This window comes from Cariama cristata, unplaced genomic scaffold (assembly GCF_000690535.1).
Source record: "Cariama cristata isolate BGI_N322 unplaced genomic scaffold, ASM69053v1 scaffold20038, whole genome shotgun sequence".
NCBI classification, from domain to species: Eukaryota; Metazoa; Chordata; class Aves; order Cariamiformes; family Cariamidae; genus Cariama; species Cariama cristata.
This window is the reverse complement of record NW_009633217.1, coordinates 12,363-38,998: the sequence shown is the minus strand read 5'-3', so window position 1 is coordinate 38,998 and position 26,636 is coordinate 12,363. Positions and strand designations below refer to the sequence as shown.

The following is a 26,636-nucleotide window of genomic DNA, read 5'->3' as shown; positions in this document are numbered from 1 at the left end:
TGCATTTTGAGAATACAAGTACTTTCATATTAATTTTGTACCAGCAATTCCTTGTATAGCAATTTATATTATGCGGATAGGTACACGACCAACGATCTCACCTACAACTCATATGATCAAACCCTGTGCCTACTGACAGCAGATCAAACTTGGATATGAAATTATTTGCTTGTTCCTGTACACACACTGATGTCTTTTCTGTTGTTTGTAGCTTACTACAGTCGTACCCCTTTACAAGCAATCAATAACAAGATGAATTACTTTGCTGGATTCATCATTTTGTTTCATAAAAAAAGTACGCTCACTGGCTGTTACAAATGCCAGAAAGCCCTGAAAACAAACACTATCTTTGCTGCTTTATCACAGGAACACGACTGGCTAGGGAACAGCAAATTTCCTCATACTGCAGCAACCAAGCTGTTTCAGCCAACCTGCAGCGCAGAAAAAATACATCTACCTACAGGAAGGAAAACACGCCGTCCCTCAGACACACTGAGAAAAGTCAACCCACACAAAGACTTCATTTTGTACTGAGGGAGCTGTTACTTTCGAGTCAATATCTGTCATTCCCCTTGACTCCCAATTGTCACTTCTACTGTCAGTCAAGAGCACGACTACATCAGCAGGAGGCTTGTGGCAACAAATGTTCTTTAGGTCCTGCCTGGTGTGAATATTAGATCTTACGCCACTAAACTGTCACCCCACCAGTAAGTCAAACGAGGGACTTATAAGAAGTGACCAGAAAATCAAAAAATAGTTTTCTGCTATCCACTGCCAGATCCAATCCCATCTTTGTTCCTCAGCCCTCTAATTGGAAAGATCAGACACACAGCTTGCCTTAAATATTCATGATTAGGAAGAAACTTGCTTTTTGTTTTGAACAAATTCAACAAACACTTTTACTCAGCACTAGATGACTTATTAGAGCACTATAAAGCTGAAATGATTTCATATGAACAGCTGAAGGTAAAGTAGGATTTCACAGTTGTCATCAAATATAATCAAGACTGAGAAGAGTGAAAATCCCTGCTCTCAGACCTTACAATAGTCTTGCGAGTAGATTTTGCAAAACATGGTGGGAATTCCTCCTAAAATCAAACTCACCAGATCTTCAGAGCAGTGAATGTATTTATAAAGAACTCTGCGACTCAGCTGGGTGGAACAGGGACAACTCCAACCATTTCTTTTGAAATTACATATAATCCTAGAAACTGAGTGGAGGGTCCTAACAGTAGCCAACGTAGAGTAGGTAGGTATGCTTGATAGCAACTTGGGTTTTGGTACTTACTGAGTTCTCTTCACTTCAGCATTCGCAATGGCACTTATGAAAGGCACAATTCTGCCATAGTGTAAGAAAAGCCTGACAAGAGGTATGGCTGCTTCCTGTTTTTCTCTGCAAACTTCACCCAAAATGTGTGCAGCTGATGCTGAAACAGGCTGAACAGTGGAAAGAAATCAAAACTTTGAGATATCTTTCAAGAACAAGCATCCTTTCTTACTTTTCCCATTAGCTCCTTAAAGCAGAAGCCCACCCCACGGTTGCAGTGGCTAGTTACCCACACAGGCCTGTACCTAACACGGGTGGGCGTTACGTTCCAGTTTTTGGTAGCTGTAAGTGTTGATCGCAAGAGGGCAGCAATTTAAAAACGATTACGGTACAGTCTCTTTTTTTTCCCCCCATTTTTAACAGCTATCTTTTCATGTCACTGTTGCCTGGGAAGCAGGGGAAGAGGAGGAACTCGAACCATTCTCAGTTTCAAGCCACAGTAAGTACAGAACCCAGTTCTCGCGCTGAAAAAATAAAAGCATTGTTACAACTGCTAAAAGTATACATAATGGCAGACATGGTCCAACCCTCTGATATTGCAGGATTAGTTCTTGGTTTGGGTTTGTCTTTTTTTTAAATTATGTGAGTAAACCTGTTCCTCTCCAGTAAAGGAAAACCAATTGATCAAACTGAAGCTTATTTTGCATTTTCACATGTAAAATTAGAAAGCCACGGAGAATATGCTGCCGTTAAAACCACTGGTGTTCCTGGGTGTGCCTTCACCCGCCATACTGCACGCAGATAAAGATCTCTTCTGCAAGGACTGAAAACAAGCACCAGGGATACGCAGAGCTTAACAAGGCCCTCAGCTCGGAAAAGGCAGAAGCTGAAGTCTGGTAATCACAACATTACGGTCCCAGCAAGATAGTGACAAACATTCAGAGAGACCCCTGTGAGGAGGATCTGTGGGTAAACAACGAGCAGTGCAAGCAAATTACCTCGACATCTGCAGATTTTAGCAGGAGGTCTCGAAGTGGACTGTAATAGTCTGAGGAAAAAACATGGTCCTCAGTGTAAACCACATTTAACCTTAAGGAACCGAGGTCATCGGGTTTCAATGACTTGTTACCATTATCTCTGGGCTGCAGGAAATACCTGATATGCAAAGAATAAGACAGAAAGTTTGTGCTGAAAAACAAGATTATCTCAGGAGATACAACAACTTATATAAAATGTATAGATATACACAATATTTATAAATGTATCAAATTCTTAGGAGTTCTGAATCAGACTTTTTAATTAAGTTTGCCAGACTATTTTGCACCAATTGCAGCATGGGAAGTTCTGATCATAAAGATTTATGTAGATATGATTAAAAACCCACACACTAAAGCCATGGCACTGCTGAACTGCAGTAAATAATATCATCAAGCCAACGTATTAGAACTCCCACATGCAACGCAGAGGCAGACTGAAATCTCTAATCACATTATCAAAACTTCTTGTTCTTAGGTCTGCTAAGATTACTTTGGCTTGCTTACAAAAAAAGATACAAATTAAATCCATTTAAACTTTATCGCATAGCAGTAATTACTCTTAAGTCTTCACAGCAGACATATGTTTCTACTTATTCTCCAAAAGAAAAATGTCAAATACCATGCTTCGTAAGAACTAGACTGTCGGAGAAATTTCAAAGGGAGTCTCAGTTCTCCTAGAAACTCGTCTCCAAACTTCAAGTTACTGGCATTCCAAAGATCAACTCTGTAATAAAAACAAGTAATTTAAAAAGATTCATAATAAATAAAAAATTAAACCCAAATAATCCTAACTTCGTTTTCAAATTTTGTTGTTTTTTTCCCCTCAAGCCTATGAGTTAGAAAGTCTCGAAACTGTACAATAATGGTTTCCAAACAGTAAAGAGACAACCTGACCTCAGATTTCTGGAGCCTTGTAATTCACCTCCATAAAACATCAGTGAAAAAAAAAAATTGTCTGCACTACCTTTCCGTCATCTGTACTGTTTCCACTACCCGTATTGATAAAGATTCAGGGGGCTATTTGGCTATCCCCAGATAATACAAAAACATAGGTAAAATGGATACCAGGGGAAAAAGGTGTAGAGATATTTAAGGGCTCCATACTCTTCGTCCCGGTCGAATTTGGGATCACTAGCAGCTAAGCGGCAGCTTTACAGAGTTAGGCTGAATGCCTACACAGTCCTTCCCAGTGCTCTAGCTCCTGGGAAGACTCTGTCAAGCTTACAAATTTATTGCACCTAAACTGGATACTAGTACAGATACTCAAAAGCTGAAGACAGTTCCATCACTTTGTATAATCACTGTATTGACTGAAGTCTACGCAATTTTTGGCACTCAGTCCCTCATGGCTGAGAAGTTCCGATACGCATCTGTAGACGATACTTCCTCCACTTTCACGTGCTCTTTAACACCAGGGCGTAAAGCAACTGCGCTGAGATTCAAAGTAGAAGCACTGGTGTTTAACCTGGCATTTGTAGATAAATGCTACAATACCCACCTCAGAGCAAGGGTTTCAAACTCCAGGGGAGTTGTTTCTGTACATATTTAAGGTTTCCTCTGAGAAGAATTTTTATTTTAAAATAAGCTCAGCTAAGAATTTTGCAGCTAAATGACAGTCTAAATGTGCCTTAAACTTTTGAGGGAAAAAGATATACGGGGAAAAAATACAGGTTTTCAAATAATGAAGATTTTTAGAAGAGCAACTTCAATTTGGATAAGGTGCAAAGTCATTCAGTTATGGACTCGTTCACACCACCTTTCTTGTCTCAAGCAAATCACAGTAGGCTTGTCACGGAATGGATGTTGATAGTCCTGCTAAAGGTTTATCCTACCTTATACAAGTGCAGAGGATGCCACTTTTAAATCCCCTGAGCCTTGTATCTCTCAACAGTGTCTCATGCATCAAGTTTCATACACTAGACATACCATCAGCTCACATTGCATGCCTGCTGGGTTAAGTTTTTCAAACTCTGATATTTCAACAGCATTTCTGCAGGGCAAGAATACCCCAAAAGGAAAAAAGTTCTTTGAAAATTCAACCTCCTCTCCCTCTTCTCCACATCTGGCTGGTTCCTATCTTGCTAACTAATTCAGATGGCTAAAAGCAGCTTCAGGAGCAGACACATCTTTTGAAAAGTTTATTTACACACAGTCAAACTTACAATTTACCAAGTATTTTTACGGGCTACTGATTTCTAGTTTATCCAAATTTTTTCAAGATGCCCACTAGCAATAACACTTTCAAACACAGGCAGCCAAAGGGTGTTCCCCCACAGCAACTTGTTACATAAAAAAAATCAGTGCAAAAGATCTGAGGAGAGGAACTAACAACTTAAGGCAGATCTCACCCTACACAGCAAGCAAAGCAAGCACGCAAATTCTGAAATTATTGTTAAGTGTGACTGGAGTACAAAGCATAAGCAGTATTTAAAAGAATCATAATACACAGACCTCAGAGTCTAAAAGATTACTGTTTCCTGAGGTTTTTAGAAGGCAAAATTATGGCAAGGGTTACTCTAAAACTGGTCGGACTGTAGTCACAGAAAGAAAGAAACAACACAGAGGGGGAGGAGAAACAATGAATTTCACCAGAACATCTGGTCCCTAAGTGTTGATGTGCCCTGCCTGCAACTTCCTACACCCACTCAGAAAGAGAAACTTTCATAGCTTTAGAGAGAAACCATGAGAGACTAAGGCTCCTCTTTACCCTGTGGAATGGTATTTTTCTCAGCAGAGAAAAAGAAAACAAACCTCCAAACCCATAAATTGTGTGATCCGTCCAGAGGGCAGAGGGACAATCGAGCTCTGACCACACAGACCGGAGGAAGCGAGCAGGGGTGGGAAGGGAACCTGAGAGGGAAACACCACCGCTCTGTCCTGTAGGGGACAAGGCCTCTGAGCAAAGAGTTTACCCAACCAAGACTAACACTTTATCTGCTTTTGTCTATTATTTAAGTGCTCAATCTTTTCCCAACTATTTTGTAAGCCCCCTCAGAAACTATTCATCTTTACCACACAGTGATGTGTTGGTTTTAAGGAATGATAGATTCTTCTGAAGCTCAGCTCCACATACGTTATCACTGCAGACAGTCATTTGTCCAGAAAACATACTAAGTAAAACAACTGTATAATTCCATTTAGTGCAGTAGTACAAAATAAGAATCAACTGAAATATTAAGCAACGTGTAACCTCTGTCCACCAATGTCTAGGGTCCCCTTCCAGAGTCACAAAACTACCAAGACAATCCTAGCTTTCATTTAAAATCAGTGCATGGCCAGGTATCATGGTTACAAAGACCAGACTGGGACTCCCAAGACACCGTTCAGTTGCCCATTCCATCACATACATCCCATGGGACATGTTACTTCATACCTGCCTATACCACGCAAAGCTTTGCAGAAATAGTCTGGTGCTAGAACTGTGCTACCAGCACCAACACTACCAAAGCCGCATGGCACTGAACCTGGGCCTTTGCTCTTTCTCCTGTGAATTAGCTGGGGGTTGCCCTTAAACCAGCTACCTTTGCACTGCCTGATGCAGATGTTCTCAGAGAAACAGAGTACAGCTTTTGCCTCGCTCACGTACGAATAGTTTCCCTTTCCTGCCATGGCAAACACAAATCCATTAACAATCTTGTAGTGCTGTGATAGTACACCAACAGGCTACAGGAACCAGCAGCTCACCGCCAAATTAAAACAGCCCTCATCCATTCATTTGTGAACATGGATGCATCTTGGCTGCTGGGAGTAAGTATTGCTCCCCCTTCCCATCTCCCCTCCTTCCCTTACCGCCAACTGTGCTTCTGAAGGGACCAGGGAATGTTTTGGGAGGTAAGCCCTCTCCGCCTCTCTGGGGGAATGCCTGGGGAGGGAGGGGGTGCCACCATTCTCCCTCAACCTTTCTTCCTCCAAATCCTAGCTTAAAGGAGAGGGGAATTTCTCACCACCTGATGCAGCTTTCAGCTACAGTGCTGAAATCACCAGATGGCCAAAGTCTCTAAGTTTCAGTGTACGTGATGGTATGACGCATGTGATACCTTTAGGTTTTGCACCTCCTTTAGTTTCCTCTCCACTCTTTCTATTCACCTGTCCCCGCAGACACCATGGGGAGGCCTCAGCAGGTTCTACAGGAGTACTGAGTGGGTGGCAGGAGGTGGGGTGGGGTTGTTTTGTTTCTGAAATCAGAGTTGCTTCTTTCCTGTGCAATGCATTTCACATGTATCAGACCCAGCCTTGCAAGAAGGGGTTAAAGTCTGGCAGGCAAAAGAGAAGAGAAACTGCCTCTGCTCCAGAGAAACTCTGAGCTCAAGAGTTTCCTTTCAGTGAAGAAGGACCTTATATGGGTTGCTAAAATCAAGTGAAAAAAGAAAACAGACCCGTTAACCAGGAGCATCACAGGGCTTCTGGGCTCTCCTGGGAAACTGAGGGAGCGAGGAAAGGGGATCCCAGACATAAAAGGCTGCACTTAATGACAACTGCACATTAGTATACACACGGTGTATATAGGATACCAAGGAAAATAATGAGGATTTCTCCTGCAGAGGAACTGTCACACATTTGCATACATCTACAGGACAGTGGAGGTAAAGGAGCATACGGATACAGTGACAAAGACTCATCTTGATTTATGAACAGTAAAATCATGCTTGTCACTTTGAAAACTGAGTCTACTACAAAGTTACACAACTTTGGAAGATGAGTTTATTAGTACAAATTGTTTTATATTACCTTATCTCCATTTTGTCAACTTCATCAACATCTTCAATATCAAAATGGGATTTCTTGTTGTAGCTACTGGGTCTTGTAACCTAATAAAAAGGAGGAAACTTTAACAAATTGATCTGATACAAAAGCATTCCTATCTTATTGTACAAAGCTCTGGAAGGTCAGTGTCTTTTATTATCAGCAGTGACTTCAGTCCTGATTCTGAAAACATTCATGCCTGTGAATAAATATGTTGACTAAACAGATTCCTCACTACACAAAAGTGGTGGTTACACAATCATATGCAAGAGTAACTAGGTACTCCACACTTTCTTTACTGAGAAAGGACATCTTTAATATTACTACAGTATTTTGAATTTACATTGATAAAAGAAACAAAAACATCACAGAAAGGAATACCACTTTTATAACCCATCTAGGGAAATAAAAGGGCAATTAAGAATTGAGTTTTAAATACAGTTGTACAACAGATGCTCAGAGGGACTCTGACAGGGGGGACACCACTCTTAAAAACATTTTACAGTGGATCTAATTAAAACTGGGAAGTTCTGCCTGTCCTGATATCCTGGAAGTCAATTTATCATGCTCATACAAAAAACACCAAGCAGATCAGTTGTCCAAGAGATGCTAGCCTGTGTTATGCATATCAGAATATAGAACCAGGTGCAGAGTTCACCAACCATATTTGCAAGACTGATAAACAGCAAAGGATGGCAGAAGATAACGAGAAGGTAGCTGTAAGTGTAGAGCATTAGCAAAAAAAAGTTTTTGTACAAACATTTCTTAAAATTTGTTTTCTAGCGTGCTTATAAAAAGACTTTGATGGTTGTATTTTTGCATAGTGTGTCAGAGAAAAAGGCTACCCCACCCAGCTGAAACCACAGCAGGAACTGATCAAATGCAAGTGTGTATGATGTGTGGGTTCAGCTCTTGGTTGCACACAGAAGCTGAACTTTATTGTAGGTTTAAATATGCTTGTGGCTTGACACTTCCCACTCACAAAAATGGGCTTTTATTGTAAACTTGACTTCTTGGTTTTATATTGTACATCAGATGCAGATGGTACAAACAAGGAAGGCAGAGACAGAGCTGCACAAGTGGAGAGGAGCCAGAAAAGAATCTTCAGCAGGGGACACTCAATAGAGCCTTTTCAGAGTGCGTTATGTGTGAGGCAGGCACCATTTGCAAAGTGGTACATAAAGACTAAAAGGTACCAGCAGCACTGGAGACCAAACTCTCTTGACTATAATTGAATCAAATGCACCTGTAAGCCCAAGAGTACAGAGACTTTAAATACAGCTTCAGCAGCTCAGTACATATTTTCTTACCCTACCCTTGCAACTGTCTTCCCTGTGGCTTCAAGAAATTATCCTACATAACTGCAAATGACATTTTCTACTACCATTGTGAAGTTAATGGTGTAATTTTTAATAAGGAAGCAAACTTTTAAGTCTTGTATTATCTCTAACACATGAGCTGCTAAAAAAAGTTATAGCATAGGTGTAACCTATGGCACAGCCCAGGTGTAACCTATGGCACATCCCTTTTAAGTAAACACTTTTCTGAGCAGTTTTGCTCGAGTCTGCATGTACAAGATCTCTCTGTTCACCTGTACAACTGCTTAGTGTGCAGATTAATACAGCTCAAGAGCAATATTCCTTAAAAGACAGCTGTATGAGGTCCACCCATCCCAAGGATGAAACTGGAGATGAGGGAACTCCCAGTTCACAGCGCTGAACTAGCTGCCATGTACCATTTTACAAAAAAGGGAGCACAACTCTGCTGTGCCGGTCCCTTTCTTTAGGCAAAGCCTGCAAGCCATTTATCAGCTGCTCAATTTTTTTCAGCACATGCAGGTTTGCAAACAGGTCCCCAGCGCTACCTTCTTCGGTTCCTGTAAGGGGGGCATTTTCCTGTAGCTGCATATAGAACTCCGAGCCCCCACACCACGCTGCAGCTGGAGCGGTGGTGAAAATGGCTCCTAACCATCAGGTGCAAGTTTCACTCATAGCATCACTTAAACAGGCCCTTAGATTTCCCAAAACCAACGATAGGCTGTTTTCCACTTACAAAATTAAATCTGTGTGATTTTTTGGTTGTAGTAAGGTAAGCACCCATTCATGGCCTTTTACAGATCAGCTTCTTGCCTGGAGGCACGGCCGGTCGCTGTGCCAGCAGACTGCAGGGAAGCTGATGAAGCTGTTTGGGAGCAGTAAGTGACACTGCTGTCAACAGCATGGATCTGCGCAGCTCCACAGAAGTCAGAGCACTCCATTAGCACGCACCAGCCACAGCTCTGCCCGTGTCTCATTACTGAATGTATTTCCCAGCCGTAGCAGTTCTACTGAACCTTGTTCCTTCGAGACATTTAGCCTGATATGTACTAACTACTCTCAAATTGACATAAATCTATGATGGCTCTCTCTGCACTAAGGGTATGTTTATGTTTCAGAGTTTTGGCTGATTCAGACTTTTCCCAAGCTCTGCTCTTACCCACACAAAAAAAAACATTTTGCTCTGAGTTAGCAGAACAACTGGGGCATGGGCTCGAGTTCAGGTTTTGCTTCTGCTGATACTTGCACACAACACAGCTCCCAGCATAAAGGCAAGCTAAGCAAGCCTCCAGTCCCCTCCACAACTCCAGCTGGAAGGTACTTTCTGTTTCTCTCCTTCCTCCCCCAATATGGCACCACCTGCCAAGTTCAGTGCTTAAATACCAAACGTTCACTGTCTCCGCAGCGCACAGAAGGCTGAGGAATCAGAGAGGTGAAGTTCCATGGTTTACAGGCTGAATTCCTGGATTACATTCTCATTAAAGAGTTCTTGCTGTCGGACACCTCCGGAACTGCCTATGTTGAGAATAAAGCAGCCCATTTTAGTTTATTTACATATAGCATCGCTCTTGTGTCACTGCCAAAGGCTGCAGCTCTGGGCCCGGTGACGGACTGCAATCCTGGGCAGCCCTGAGCGAACACACAGACACCTCTGTGCAGTTTCAGCGCTCAGCACCACGGGATCTCTCCCCCACCAACCATGCCCAGGCAGCCCTCCACACAGCCTCACGGAGTCAGGCAAACAGGCACAAAGGCTCACTGCTCCCTAAAGTTAACTCTGCAGTGAAGTTATACCCTAGGAAGAGACGTATTGGGTTACCAGAGGAAAGATTACCTTAGATAGCTATCCTGGCCAACCCTCAGGGCTTCCACCCCTTCGGGCAGTGAGAAAGTGCTCCTGCCAATAAAGAACTTGCTATATCTGTTCCTCAAATCCAAATATATCACATCAACAGGAGCACGTTTCTGCTGGTATGACCGACTTTAGATTAGTCGGTACAACTGTCAGCTTCCAGGCAAAGATGGTGATCTGTAGAAGGAGGGGGAAGACGGCGATAAGCCCCTCACACTGGCATTGCTAAGAACGGTGTGTGCACTTCAGATCCCCACAGTGCGACGGCACTTGTATGGCTCCTCTCTCCCCAGCTCCCCTTCCTGACGTGGCTGCCTGTGCCCCTGAACTGATTTGAGAAACCACATCCCTACGTGCCATCCCTATGGCAGCAACTATTTCTAATGTAAACGTGGCCTGAATGATGCAAGCCGTACAGGCAGAAAGGGCTTTTCAATGATATGCCAACTGCATTGTACTACTCTGGTTTTTCATCAGCTTCATTATGCCAGATATGTTCTTGAGGTATCTATTGAAATAGAACAGTTAAGTGTAGATGTCCAAGAGAAAAAGAAAAGAGAAAGATACACATAGTTCAGAAGACAGAATGAAAAGTTTTAAGAGGTATCCAAATTATAAACACATGCACATATATGTATGGACACACCACAGTTACAGCTACTCTTGCCAGAAAGAACCAAAATGAGCACCATCATGAAAGTTATACTTCGTCTTAACCAGACTTGTTGAAAATGCTCTGTATTCAATAAAGCTGTAGAGGTTTCACACACTTGGAGAAAAGGCACTGGTATTGCAGCAGACTAGTAGACAGCCAGAACATCCAGTTTAAGTGTATTTTTCCTCTACAGTTTTCAGTATTCCTAAGCGATAACCTTCCTCCCATTGACCAGGAAAGACAGGGTGGAGCAGGTATAAAACCACAGGCTAAAAAAAAATACGTACATATAAAATTTTTTTTTTAATCTCATTTTTAACTGTCCTTTTTCAAAACTCTTCTAGGGTGAGTCGTGATGGAGTATAAAGCCTGCTGCTCAGAAGTGCCCACCTTGAAGCTTTTCCTACAGAGCACCGGAGCTGAAGTACTATTCTGCTCCCTCAGCAGACAGCTAGTCTGTTCCTGGGCACTTCTTTCCTCCGCACCTTTTCAAAGAAGACAGCTGGCACAACACGGAGCAGCATGCTGTGCCAACTATCTACAGTATAGTATTTCAGCTTATCACTCGTTCCTTTGAAATACCAACCTCAAAATAAAACACTTCATCAAAATGCGGATTGTTGGTCTTCTTTTTAACTTTAGTCTTTTTGGCTTCCGACCTGAATTAAGGAAAGAAAAAAAGAAAAGGTAAGAAACAACATTAGCAGAATTGTGATCCTAGGAGAGAGCCACTGAGGAACAAATAGTCATCTGCTTGATTTAGCCGATAAAACTGGAACACCACACGGCTCCCGCACAGCAAGGCATACACACTCGTGCATATTTAAGAGAGGGACTCACTGCGTGCCCGTTTCTCTAAAGTGGCAATAACCACAGTTTGTTATCCTCTTTTAAACACAAGTTCTTGAACCCCGATTTTGTCACTCGCTTGATCCAGCAGAATCTTAAGTCTGTACAAGGCAACTGGCAAGAATGGGGCTCTGAGCAGCAATGTTTAGGGGATGGTCTCAGTCCTGATGTGACCCAAAAATTCCTCAATACCCTAAAAGAACAGCAGACAGGAAGACTGACATAGCTATTTCTGTGTTTTATATTTTATAATCCTGGCCTGAGGAATCAATGAATGCTTTTCAGTGGTGTTAAAGAATCAAAAAAACCCAAATAATTTCCTCAGTAAAAGTATTTTTATTGCTATATTACCACCCTTTTCCCTGCAGCCCCAACAGTGCTTACTTAATGTTATGTTGTGGAATTATTATGAGTGGCGCTGAGCAGAAGTCTCTTAATTTCTAGTGCTCCGTAGGAACCTCCTTCAAACCACTCACCGGGCAATAGGCCTGACAAAGTTCAGCACCGCTCATTCATCCTCCATGGGCAGTGCCATCCGCCTGCCTTTTCAAGTGCAGACATCTAACTGCTTGATATTGGGCTGGAGCCAGCCAATGCATTTCCCACAGGCCGGCCAACAGCTGTCTGATGATTTCCAAATGTGAGGAACCTATGCTTGATTTGCTCTCGTTACCTACAAGTGAAAAGCTCCGTGTTGTTCTGTGTCACCAATATTCCCCTACAGCTCTGCAGGCATAGATAAAACAGACACAGATGGAGAGGCACATCAGCCATGTGGAAAACTGACCTAGCAATCATTTCATCCCAGAATCCATCCCTCATTTCTCATATGCAAAGCTGCTTAGATAGCTTGTAACTGCTTATATTAACCGGACAACTCTATGTATTCTTTTACAGAGGTCAAATAAAGCTAGGTCTAATTCCCAGCGCTGCTACAGGCTTCCTCTGTGGTTTGAATGGGCCAAGTCCACCAGTACACAATGTTTTCCCATCTATAATACAGGCATAGAAAGAGTTCTGCTCAGGAAGTCTGATGGCTCTGTAAGTACAAATCACACAATAAACAGCGGCACATTTGTTGAAATTTTTATGCTTGGCATTGCATAAATGCAGCAGAATAAAGCAGCTTTCCTACTCTAGAAGGAGAGGCATTGAAAAATCCAGAGAGAATGATGTACAGATTAAGAACATCCCACTATTCCTAGGAGGAGCCAAGAGATAAGAGAGACTAATCGCCTCCAGGACCTAGGGCAGATTGCCTATTCCATCTCATCAGTCACACTTGCCAATCAACCTCTTCACCGATAAGCCCATCTGGAAGGGGACTGGGAAGCAGGATGTAGAACGGGAGGTGATTAAGGCAAGCACAATTATTGGGCAATTACAAAGCAGTGAATGGGAATAAGCTGCATGCTGCTTGCTGGAGATAGGAGGCAAGCCTTCTCCCCCCCCAAAAAAAAAAAAAACACCCAGAGAGGAATAGGATGGGGCTATGCTCCTCATTTGGAAGGGAAGTACGTTATCAGTTGCCATACATTATCCAGACTGGGGTCAGAGGGAAGCAGACAAAGGTAAGTTTGGACATTAAAGGATACAAGGGTTAGTCAAAAACCCTCCTTACAGTTTCAGTAATAGCCACCCAGTACCATCTGAAACAAGTTACAGGCTTAAAACACCAAAGCACAGAACTCGAATACAGAGCTCATAATGGAGATAGGGCATAACACACCTAGACAAAGAGGAAGAATACAGACCAGTCTCAAAGACTCCTCTGCAGGCAAGGTAAGTATTTGTCAAGAATGCATCTTATTTATAGTATTTTCAATAAATTGTTGTAAAACATTATGAATAACCCATGCTACCAAATGTGATTCTTTGAGGTCAGAGTAGAGCTTTTTGTTTCTAACATGGCACAGACATAAAAGACAACTCTAGATAAGCAAAAACAAAACAGTGACATCCAACAGCATGGGAAATTTTTATAACAGAACCGGAAAGTTTAATCCCAAATTTAAACTGAAGAGTATTATGCAGAATCTCATTACTAAAACCTCATTCCAAATTTTATCCATGCTATTATGTACACATATATCAAATTATAGGACTGAGCCACCTAGGGCTTTCAACATACACATTGATTTGCCACACCTTGAAAGCAAAAAGACTCTAAATATTCACATACAAACATGCATACTCTGCAAGATGTTGATGTACTCAGGTTTCTCTTCTGTCCCTGCCCAAAATGAGGCAATAAATTTGCTCAAAAAATGGCCTCCAACTGTGAGGTAAGAAGATGCACAAATTAAGCCTAACCACAAATTACAGACTTCAGGATATTCAAATTATTCAGGGATTATTCAGACCTTTACATAAATCAAAATTGAAATAGCTTCAAATTATTTAACTCTAGTATAATTCAGTAGTTCATACATGCACACACCAACACTTAACATATTCTAGTGGTGTCTAAATACTCCCATCTGTCCATCTGAGAATGCAGATTTCTAATAGACAAAGGAAACAGAAACCATTCTTATAAGATGGAAGTTCTCGTATGTGCAATACTTGCCTGGAGGGTCCTGCTAAGGTAACCGTGGCGTAGGGATCACATTGCCCGTTCACAATGGGCAGCCCTTGGCACTCTAAAACTCTAGAAAAGAAGAAAATGCAGACAAACGAATCAATGAAAGGGGAAGAGACTGGAGTGAAAATAAAAGCAATGTATTTTCATCCTTTACATAATACTTTACACTAGGGCATTGAAATGTCACTAAGCACAAGCCTTTAATTTATACCTAAAACTGAGAATACATTTTGGTCTTAAATACTAACTTTAATGGGGTCAAAAATACTGTTAAATTACAGAGAAACCTTAACTCGAAGGATTCTTATTATGCAAGTACAACAACTTAAGGTTCGTGAAATAAGAGTCTCCCGTCAAGATGGCAGCTGTCAGCACTTTACAATTCTGTGACAACTTATTCACCAAAAAAAACCCCAAACCCAACCAACAGAATTCACTTCTGTAACAAAAGACTAAAAAAAAAACCCCACACAGACAGATCCCACCAGTAGTCAAGTAATTTCTCAGAATCACATTCACGAAGGCCTCAGCGCTTTTGACAAAATTTGGCACGGGCTTATTTGTACAAGTGAGTTAACTACAGACCAGGAGACAGCACGACACAGCCATCTTTCTCCATAGAACTCTGAAATTGCAAGACTGAAGAAACACATTCAGCAGCTCTGCACTGAAGAAGTCAAAGAGACACTGGAGGGACAAAGTGGAACAATTTGGGTTTTGCTGTAAGCCATGGTGAGAAATCTGCACTTTTGCACTCTCATTTCAACATTTCTTTGGGAAAAAAGATAAAAACCCAACACAACCCCAAAAAGCAGTGAAAAAATGTTTCGCGTTTCACAAGTTAAAACCTGCTGAGGAATGCAGTACCGATTGGAAACAAAGGCAGAGAAGCCAGTTGCCAGGACTCTCCCTCCTGAAACAACTTCTGCTTCCAACAGGTAAGCCTGTTGGGCTGACGTATTTACACAATTGTAACTGGAAAATTTCAGTGAAGACAAACTCTGAAGTTCTTTGGGCATGTGACTAGTACTATCCTTGCAGTGTGAAATATCTTACAAACTTCTAGGTGCTATAAAATCAGCAAGACAAATAATATCCATTTTACTGCTTTCGGTGACAGCAACTTTGATTACGGGCTTTACGGTTGGACTTGATGATCTTTGAGGTCTCTTCCAACCATAATGATTCTAGGATTCTATGATACCAAAAAAAGAATATTAAAAAAAAAAAATCAATAGAGAAAATTTCAATAACAGTGCTCCACAATTTTATCTACAAAGCAAGTTATTTGGTAACATATGATGTGGACTTCAAATACAGCTCAACTACAGACCCGTTTCTTACTCTACATAAAAGGAGGGAAAAAAAAATTAATATTCTGCACCACTACAGGAATCGTTTTTGTACCAGAGGAGGTACAATCTGGATAGGTTCACACAGCCATAGAAGTAGAGGGAGACTGAAGATCACGCTAAGGGGGCACACACAGGCAGCGGTAGTGATATGTCACATTCCTAGCTGGATTCTCACACCTATGATCCTGCAGAATAAAGGCTAAGTAATTGGCTTAATACAGACAGCCCCCGATAACGTACTCACTCACAAACTTCTCATTTGCATAGCCCCTATATACATGGAAAAGCATTCAGTTATTAATCTAGATGACTCCCCTTCTCATTGCTGATTCACTAACGCTACAGCAAAAAGAGAATTACGCTCCATATTCTGGATACTCAACTGAAATCATCGATCAAAACCATAGAGAAAGTTAAGAAAAACTTGGATTGCATAGGTATTGAGCTGATTTTAATTCTGGACTTCTATTATTTCACTACAAGTTTACCTTCCACACAGACAGAATTTGGAAGCCTAGTTTAGCAGGTATCTGATATTGCAGACTGTTACGACACAAACAGCAAAATTCAAGCCACAAATTCTATCCCAGGACTAGCTGGAAACGCAAGGTGCAAGCTCCAGTAACCCTCAACATCAAGCAACACACAATATATGTGATTTGGTTGTCTAACCACATGTATCTAGTGCCATTTGAGATGACTACACAGTTTCTTCCCCAGTCCCTTGCTGGTGCTCCAGAAAGGCAGGAGGTACCCATGGAACATGTTTATTTGACAGCTCCCTGCCTCTCAAAGACCTCATAAATAGACAAGATGCCTGTTTTCAAGCATCCAAGTCCTACTCCAAATTCACCCAGCCTACCTTACAGAGAAGGTGTAGAATAGACTTTTTTGCATGAGTATTAATAGAAGTATTCAAAATTGCAAGGAATATGCTACTTTTGAAATGTAAAAAGGACAGATGTGAACAGAGAGAACACTTACGGGGAACTTTACATTGCAGCCTTCTGGCAGAGCATCTAGAAGTGCAGGAGGAAAAACCATAAGTACCAGCAGAAAGCCTTTATGAAGACACAGGTCCAGCTTGATTTTCTTATGAGTAAAGGACAGACTGCGTTCCTTCTAGTGGTGTTCACGCTAGTATGACCATATTCACAGCAGAAACACTTTGCCAATGAGCTACAGCAGGGCTGCTGGTAATTCTTCTAGGACAGGAGGTGTGGCTCAAACACATTTCTGTTTGAACAACTGTACACCATGTGTCAGTGTCAAACCTCGCCAACCCTTCCACTGCTTCCTTAAGGCAGCCCCGAAGTTCCCTGAAATGAAATAGGGACTCAATGGCTTTACAGCAGGCAGTCAATTCTCTACTATTGATGAATGGTTTCCAGCCAGCTCTCATCCATACAGGAAGAGCTACGTGAAATTCAAACACAGAGAAAGCATGTTCGGAGAGAGGGCGATTCCTGTTGTCATAAAAGCAGTCCTTTCAAGAACACGCAGACAACAGAAAGTGATCCCAGACAGCAGGATCTACACTTGAGGACATGCAGAGTTTATAAATCACCACCCAATAAAGTCACATACGAATTTGAATGAAAGTGAAATTATCTACACACACAAAAATGCATACCCTAACTATACACATATACAATGATAGGATCTATTTTAACACTGCCACATAGAAAAATTTTTTACATTTTTTGTGGAGGATAGCCCTCTGTCGTTATCACATCAACCGTCAGCAATGGTTAAAAAGACAAATGGTATCATTAGCTGGTCGGAGAGAACCCAGCAATATAAATCATCAGGCACTTGCATCTTGAGTTGTGCATGCTCTGCAGAACACACGGAGAAGAACAACAGGACAAGTTCCAATCGCTCATGGCTCTCCCAGGTTTGTACTCTCCAGCTCGGAGAACAGAAGTTACCCGTTCATGAACAGCTTACAAAATCATGAATGGTGTGAAGAACATTTCCTCACAAAGACAGACTTAAGGGGCACACAACGAAATCACCAGACAGCAGGTTTAAAATAAACAAAAGGAAGTACTGTTTTCACACAATGCGTAATGAAATTGCAAAACTTATTGTCATGGGAGGTCGTGGAGGCCAAAAGAATATATGGATTCAGACCAGAACTACACAAACTCATGGAGCGTAGGTTTGTAGGCAGCTCTTAAAGCTTAATGGTCCAGAAGCCTCCTCCAGCTCAGGAAAGCCCAAAGTGCTGATTGAAAAGGGTGTAACATTGCAGCAATCAAACCCTATTTGAAGTATCATTCGCCAGCAAATACCAGAGACAGCACTAGGCTAGACTAGAGGGGCATTTAACACAGGAAGGTAGTTTTTATGTTCTCTGGGGAAAAAAAACAACAAAAAAACCCACCCAAAACAAAAGAAAAAACCAAAACACACAGATGTTCTCATACAGTCATGGTGACTTAAGAGTAAGACATTTCTTTGTGTGCAGTTTGAGTAAGAAAAGCCAAAACAACCTTGAAAGAAACAAAATGTGGGAAAACAGGAAACAGACACCGACATAAAGCGTATCCCAAGCCTTTCAGGTAATTTAAAAGCCGTTATTGTTTAAGGATGTTGGAGAAAGCAGGCAAAAAAGACTGAAGACTTAGGATTTTGAGGGAGGAAGGCTATGTCTGAGAGAGGCTCATTCTGGTTCTTATAGCTTACTAAGCATTGTGGGCAGAGACAATAAAACGCAAGGCGGCACAGGTCTGATCGACTCATGTTGGTATTATTCCCTCATTAGCTGCAGGGAAGTGTGATCCTAGAGCTGCTTTCGTTAACGGCCATTTTCTTCAGTCATGGGAAAGCTGCTAGGTAAATTAACACTCCTCCTCTCCCAACCTGGTACCAAAATACTGGCTTTAATTGGCAAGCAGGAAAAGAGTCAGAACAAAAAGACAGCTACTCAGACACGATAAAACGGAGCCTCAATTCTCCTACACAGGTATCACATTCTTAAGACTGACAGTGCATATCTGGATTAGATAAAAAACATATGAAAAGAAATGTATAATAAAGGTATCATCGGGGGCGGGGGAGAGGAGGGGGGCACGCTGGGAAGCAGTGAATAAAACCAGTAAAAATGAAATGCCTTGGCTCTAATCATCTGCAGAATTAATTTAACGTATGTGTCCTAGGATAATGAACAAAAGCCTAGGCAATCAAGATTATTCAAGAATTACAAGTCAACTCATCAGGCCCCGGAGGAAAAATGTCTGGTGGCTGCTAGAGTCCTTTCTGCCCAACTGGTAGTTTCTGATCATTCGCTGCCTTGAGCCCAGCTGGGGCAGGGCGAGCCATCCCTGGCAGCCAGCCGGGCTGGGCTGGCCTAAGGTTAGTGCTGGGTCAGATGGGAAAACTCTCAATGCAGCTGCCTCACTATATTTTGCTTGTGGTTTATAAAATTAACAGGTTTCAAGGAACAAGACATTTCAGTTTTCAATGTGGTTCATGACCAAACCTTCACAAGAGTAAATAAGCTATGGAAAATTCCCAGAGGGTAAAAGAAAACCTCAAACCCAAACACACCATGAGCGTGCCCTCTCACCTTTAAATTATGCGATTACAGAAGATGAGAGGGAGGCAGGGGGAGAAGGTTTGGAAAAAGAAAAAAAAAGATTTTTCAACAAAGACCAAGCAGCTCACATGCGATAGTACAGGCATTCCCTCTGCCTCCGGTTTGCCAACCAAGAGCTGCAGGCTGCAGCCTCTGAGACAGCCCTTACAAAATCATACTCAAAACCAGGCTTAACACAGGCAAGCAACATCAGGATGATCCAAGCCTGTGGGTGTTCCGCACCCCTTCCTCGGAATCGCAAAAATTATGTAAAAGTTATAGGCTGATTAGTTCAGGATGCACATGTGTTATCGACATCCTTGTGTGCCAGAATGGACAACCAACACAAAAGGAGAAAAGAAACCAGAGGGGACATAGCTGTTCTTAAAACACATACCCGTATTTACTGTTCTTCAGATTAAGTCACTTCCAGTGCACCAAGTCAGGCTCAGTTCTTACCTCAGTTCCAACCGAAGGTCGGGAACAGCACACCGTTCCCATTCTCTTTTCTCAAATCAGACTGTTTTCTCACTGTGATTCCTCAACAGAAAATACATCTTTTTTCTACATAATCTTGCTTTCTATCACTGTATATAATCCATGTATTTTAATTGCTTTCACATACATACTGGGGTCCTGGGATCAATCTTACACTTGACCAGTTTACTGATGTATTTTAGTAATCTATTTCCAGCCTCCACTTGTTCCACCTCTCTTTCATTTCTCTATCTTGAGGCTTTGTCCCATCTCATATGCGTATTTTTTGGCCATACTCAAGTTCCTCTCTGCGTCATTTCAACGACAAGAGACTTCCTCCTCCTTGATTGCTCTAGTGATCTAATTATTACTCGAACACTCAGTACTTTCTGTGGTAAGCCTGACCAGACAGAGAAGTATCAACTTAAAAGCAAACTCCGTGGCAGATTTGTCAGAACTGTCATCAAAACAATGCATTTGGCTTATGCTAAGTACTTGTTCGGTAAGGTACATTCCCCAGGGCTGGGTATGTGACTTACTTAAAGTATCTCTGTAGCTCTCTTATCTCTTTTTTTTTTTTTTTTCTTTCCTTTCTTTTTTTCTACTGACTATAGGGTTATCTTGTAACATACGTACTATCCTGAGTACCTTGTCTTTCAGAGGTTCCCTTAAAATAAAGGCTGTACAGCATTTGATGCATTGGCTCTGAAACACTTTTATACAAGGTACATTATATACTCAAAACCATCCCCATTTCAGCTTCTGAAATCTGGATAGATCTTATGCAGATCAGAGGAACGGGCTGTGCAGGCAACTACTTTGATTTTTCTCTTTAAAATACCCCCAAAGCCTCCCCACCAAAAGCACAACAGAAACTTTGAAACTCTGAGATTACAGCTGCAACCCCACCTAAGTACCGCCTTTTCTTCCCCATTCCCAGTTGAGATCAGAATAGATGCAGTCCAGCAAAACATTTAAACATGTTCTTGAATTCGAGTTACCCTGAACATAGGTTCCTTCCAGAGCTGTCCTACAACAGTTTTTGTAGCCTCACGCAGCACCCAGGTTAGCCTTTGGTCTTAACGGGAAAGCTCTGGATGTGCAACATTTCTGTCAAGCATACACAATTCCTGTTAACACAAGGCTGTTAACGGCGATTTCCTTTAGACAGCGCAGAGGAAGAGGAATTGCCTGTTAGTGTTTGGGTTCGAGCAACAATTTCTTTCCCAGGTATTTACTGAAGATACTTTATAGCAAAACAGGTACAAGTATTCATACAAAGCCAAACAATAATATACAGAAAGCAAATGAAAGCTAACGAGCACAATCCCTGCTTCCCCAATCGAAACCAGATAATACTAGAGATATTACAGTAAAACTACAGACAATGCAAAAAACTGTTCCATTAAATATAAAGAAGAAACACTGTCAATACATACACATCCCTGAAACAATGACCACTTCAAATGGACTTTTTTCTGCTAATAATATGGGAGCTGTCCTCCATGCTACAGTTCAAAACAACCAATTTGCTTCCCAGTATCAGCTCTAGAAAGACTTTTAAAACCACACACTTACGGAGTACCATCTGTACTCTGTACTAAATAAAGAGTACAGACGAGAAGGTGGGTGTCAGCCATCCTGTTCTCACAGGACAAGGAGTTAATCCATTAGCCAGTTAAGCCAGTTTATGAGTCAATTACAGAACAGTTGCAAGCTTCCTAAAAGCCACTTCAGAAAAGTTTTTAGTTAGGTTAATATAAAAAATGGTTAAATTATCTTCTGTGACAGCGCCCTGAGGCCTTGAGCAAAGACACAGGCTTGCTGAAATTCTGAACTGCACTGATTTAGTGACTATTACTGGCACTGACATCATCGCTTCCTCCTGCCTTGGTCTCCGACTTGCAACCCTAGTTATTAACAGGGAGCGATAGCTGAACGACGGAGAGTAAAGAGAAAGGGTAAGGAAGGAGAAGGAGTTATTTCTAGCACACGTTGATTTTCAGAGGAGACAGAAGACCCAAATACAAGTTGCAGCAAAGCAAGAAGTATGTAAAAATTGTAAGAGGATAGCAACAGAAAAGAATAGGTATGATCAGGAAAGGATAAATTTGCTTAATGACAATACTGTATTAGGGAAAGTGAAGAAATCTGAATTTGATGTAGTATGGCAGGAAGCCAAGGAATGGGTCAACATATCAAGGCAGTTGCAGAAGCATTTGTGTTAAAGCAGCGTAGCGAGGAACGTAAGAGGAGCGAAGCCCAAAACGACAATTACAACATGCAGCAAACGATCCAAGCCTAGACAACCGCTTTAGCTGAGCTGACTGCGGCCTACGGCAATATTAAATGGAAGCAATGAGATACTGTCTGCAGAGGCAGATAAGGAAAGAAAGAAGACCAAAGACCAAAAGGCAGCATGGGAGTCAGACACAGAAGGGCTGTTACAGCTACATAACGAAGCCAGCCAGTGACACAAAAATCTCCCGTGTTGTTTTTCATTGCCCAGAAACATAGGTCGGTCTCAAGAAGACACCCAGTGTGCTATACGGGATATACAGGGTTATGGAAAGCTAACTGCAACGGTCTGTGACCTGAGTCCTGTCCCAGTTTAAGCGGCTCCCAGGAAGGAGCTGCCCGCAGACAGCACAGTCCCTCCTTTCAGGCGCTGCCTGCGCACCACGGTACACCGCCACCAGCACATAAGCCAACAGAATAAACTGCATGAGCATGTCCTGACTTTTCCCCTCTGCCAGCCAGCAGAGGCCACAAGCATCTACAACTATTAGGTGGATTGACAAGAAGGAAGACAAAGTGAAGAAGTTAGTTTTGGAATGACTGAAATTCATCCCAAGGACAGAGCGTGATACTTGGCAGGGCAAAAGTTACCAAGAAATCGCCAAGAAATCACCCAAAGAAAAAGCTATTGAGCCTACTGGCGGGGATCTGATTATGAAGCAAGAAGAGACTAAAACCAGAAGCTTTAAAGAACTTACAACAGAGAGAAGGAAATAAGGCACCCCGGAGGGTGGGGTGGGTATTCAACTATAAGAAACAAACCAGCAAACCAGAAGCAGCATGTCCTGAACCTACCTAGGGGTCTCCTACCCAGCTGGTGAGTAGGGTTTCCTCCGAAGTGCTGAGTATAGCCAAGCCACACAACCATCCCAGGTTGGCCATAGATGGTAATATTTTAAATAAAAATTCAGACATGCTGGTAAGCAAACTGAACAGACAGACATCTGGGAGAGCATGAAGTACCGCAGATTGGAGGAAAGCATCTAAATCTCAGGCCACAACACACCTGAACCACAGGGCACAATAACCCAGAACTCTTGGGCCACAGGGATGCATCAGCTGAGAGGCTGGACCAAATCTCAACAACTTTTGGGTGACGGAGGGTGCACACAGGAAGGGAAAGCAAGGGAATGAGCTGGTTTAACAAGAGCCATGGCACAAACACAATGGAAACTCTGCTAGCTTCTCATCTCTACCCAGTCCAAGTACAATGATTTCTCTACCAAATAAATCCTTGAAAACTCTTTCATATAGATTCTCACATCATATATTTAATTAGACATATTATAGTAATAAATACACCTTTCTAAATGAAAAACAAAACAGAAACAAAAACAACCTAAAGAAAATAGCTTGCAGTCTAAAAAGAAAAGAATTAATTATTTGTGGACCTAGAAAACAATCACAGGTGCCTTCAAACACTACATGGAGGCTACAGCCTTCTGTGTTGGGCATGCCTTGGCACACCTGAGGTAGGTGGAACTTTTAATGCTTTAAAAACACGACTTGAAACAACACAGGATAACTTTTGATTACATTTATGTGAATAATAAGACAATCTGAGATCTTGATTAACAATACTTATTATTAAAGGGCAGCGACCTTTCCTACACATGCAATACTTTCATTAAGGAATCCAAATTAAGCTGATTCATCACCACTACTGAAACGTGATGGCAGTTAAGCTGCCAACTGAGTCCCAAAGTAATGCTGAAGCATTGAATTCATTGTGATAAGAGAACTGGGCTAAGGTTATACAAATTGTGTCACAATTAACATGAATTCTAGTTGGAGAGCATTTTCAAGAAATTAATATTAATAACTTGATGCCGTCTACATTTACATAACTAAAAAGATGTTAACATATCTCAATGTGATTACAGACAATGCAATAATCAACCAGAAGAGGTAAAAAAAAAATTTAAAAAATCCCACAGAGTATCAGGTATTTAACAGTAAAATCAAGGTATAATATCATCAAAAACTATGTTTTATTAAAAAACAAAGTACAGAAATGTTCAATCCAAATCAATTTTCACATTAAGTCTGTGAAAGGCAGGAAGCAGAACTGTGGAGTCATCTTTAGTTATCCAAACAGCAACATACAGATCAGGTTCGTTAGGTTTAATTTACTTAGATTTTTTTACACTAAGGCAGATAGAGCTATTCATTCCAAGAAGCACAAACATCACAGGCATCAAAAAGCACATTTTGAAATACACTTTCCCACAAAATTAACTGAAAAATCCTCTTCAATGTCTCCCACTTGGCAAGAGGAGAGACGAAGTACAATTCATAAATGATTCATTTAAAAAACAGCTGTCACAGGAGGGTGACTTGTCTACTTTGAATCGTTCCTCTGGTCCTACAAGGCCACCTACTCCACTGTGACACCTGATTATGTTCAAGTCACTGAAGTGGGTACTGAAACATCTCACATGTAAGGCAACACATGTGCAGCTTTTCAGAGCTAGTGTAACACTTTCATTGATAAATTGCTGTCCTTTCTTTTTAGCAGTACTGGGTATACTGTTATGACTCTCCTATGAAGAGAGGCTGAGGGAGTTGGGGCTGTTCAGCCTGGAGAAGAGAAGGCTCCAGATGAAACCTTAGAGCAGCCTTCCAGTACCTAAAGGGGCCAACAAGAAAGCCGGGGACGGACTTTTGACAAGGGCATGGAGTGATGGGACAAGGGGCAATGGCTTTCAACTGGAAGAGGGAAGATTTAGATGCGATATTAGGAAGAAATTCTTCCCGGTGAGGGTGGTGAGGCAGTGGCAGAGGTTGCCCAGAGAAGCTGTGGCTGCCCCATCCCTGGAAGTGTTCAAGGCCAGGTTGGATGGGTCTGTGAGCAACCTGGTCTGGTGGAAGGTGTCCCTGCCCATGGCAGGGGGGTTGGAACTAGATGAATCCAAACCATTCTATGATTCTTTGATGACTGTTGGTGCTCTTAGCTCCTGCTATAGCCTCTCTCTTACAAGTTTCAGCAGAGAAAGGGACTGTCTCTCCTGGGGACGTGCTATAGCATTCTGTGCCCGTTATATTCACAGTGTGATCCTCTACAGAACTTGCAGGCAGGATGTTTTGTGCCCATTCTGTGGAAACACCAAACAAAGTGGATCCTGCAGACAAAGCCTTCCATTAGCAGTGAAACTTTCTTAATAAAGCATTGTGCTCCACAACACCAGAATTGTAAAGCATCAGACTCCTAAGACTCTCCACAACTTTTAAGATGTTAGGAAAATACCCACCTGGAATGATCCCGCCTGATGCTTTCTCCTCTAAAAACTCATAGATGTACTGTCTTATAGATAGTGTTTCAGAAAAACAAAACAAAACATTAAATGATTTAGACTTTTCTGAGATATGGCCTATTACCGAGTCATCACAGAGCATTACCAGAAGGTGTCTGGAGAGGAAGGCACAGACTTTTAATGGAAGACAAACTGCCTCGACCAGTTGGATGGGATAAAGCACCAGGTGAGATTTCCTACACAATAAGAGCACATCAGAATGGTAAACCTCGTACCCTACCAGGAGCAAAGCATTACACGTATTGTGAACAGTTTCCACTGGCACATGGTCCCATTTTGCTTACTACCCTGAAAGGTCAGTCATGTCCTAGGTTCAGCTAAAACCTATGATATCCCATCCAAAGGCAGCTCTGCTTCACCAAGTGGTGGTTATATTGTTGTTTGTACAGCACTAAGATCCCTGGTGATGAAAAACAATGCAAAGTAAGAGGTCTTTAAAAAAGTTTTTAGTGTCTTGTCACTTTAGATTTTCTTGGGGAAAAATAAGATGCAAATTAGAGCATGGTCAGGTAGGCATTCTGGTATAACCAGCTGTAATTAGCAGCCCACAGCAACTTTATGATTCCAGTTATTGCACAAACAGTTCACACTTGCATTAAGTTTCTCCTCGTATTTTGGGACCAAAAGGGATCATTGGGATCACATCGTCTGGCCTCTTTCAAGACAATGATGAAAGCTCGCACCGCGTCAAGTTGTGCAAGGAGTTCATGATGTCTACTGCATCTCCAGAGCACCTTCTTGAAAGAAACTGATGCTTAACTCTAAGGACTCACAATGATTAAAATATCCTTACAGGGAACTGATTAATGATCATGATCAAAAAAAAAAAAGTGTTTTACTACTTGTTTCCCACTAGATTAGCCTTTAGCTTCCAACCACTGGGTATCACTGTGGTAAGAATAAGTAACTATACAATCACAAGGACTCTCCTCTGAATATCGTCCATACTGTGGTTTCATCACTTTGAAGTTTTTCTTGCATAAACCAAACACTCGCTTGCTATGAGACACATTTACCAGGTCTTCAATTCTTCCTGTACATCTTCTATGAACCCTCCTGTGTTTAACAGCATCCTTTTTAGCCTGGTGTCCTAAAGATACAGCCTTATGAGAAACTGCTTTCTGTCTACATTTGGCTATCAATCTCCCACTGATGATTTTTTTGAATCGGTCAGTGATTTCCACAAAATTTGAAAAAGCAGTAGAGACCTCAAAAGATACTCAAGTTCTACAAATTTTGTTAAATCTAGTGGCTGTGTAGAAAAGAGCGCACCACTGGATGTCCCCAGGGAGGAAAGGGCTGCACA

The 26,636-nt window shown here is 41.7% G+C and overlaps 1 protein-coding gene across 1 annotated transcript in view; it reads right to left on the bottom strand.

The window, feature by feature from the left end:
• RASA3 (RAS p21 protein activator 3) overlaps window positions 1-26,636 on the bottom strand; it is a gene marked incomplete at its 5' end in the record, with an annotated part of 56,832 nt that overhangs the window by 19,801 nt on the left and 10,395 nt on the right. The window contains 6 exons of the mRNA XM_009706684.1: window positions 1,289-1,437; window positions 2,266-2,422; window positions 2,924-3,028; window positions 7,033-7,112; window positions 11,457-11,529; window positions 14,289-14,369. Coding sequence (XP_009704986.1) covers window positions 1,289-1,437; window positions 2,266-2,422; window positions 2,924-3,028; window positions 7,033-7,112; window positions 11,457-11,529; window positions 14,289-14,369 — 645 coding nt within the window. The remainder of the gene's footprint in view (window positions 1-1,288; window positions 1,438-2,265; window positions 2,423-2,923; window positions 3,029-7,032; window positions 7,113-11,456; window positions 11,530-14,288; window positions 14,370-26,636) is intronic.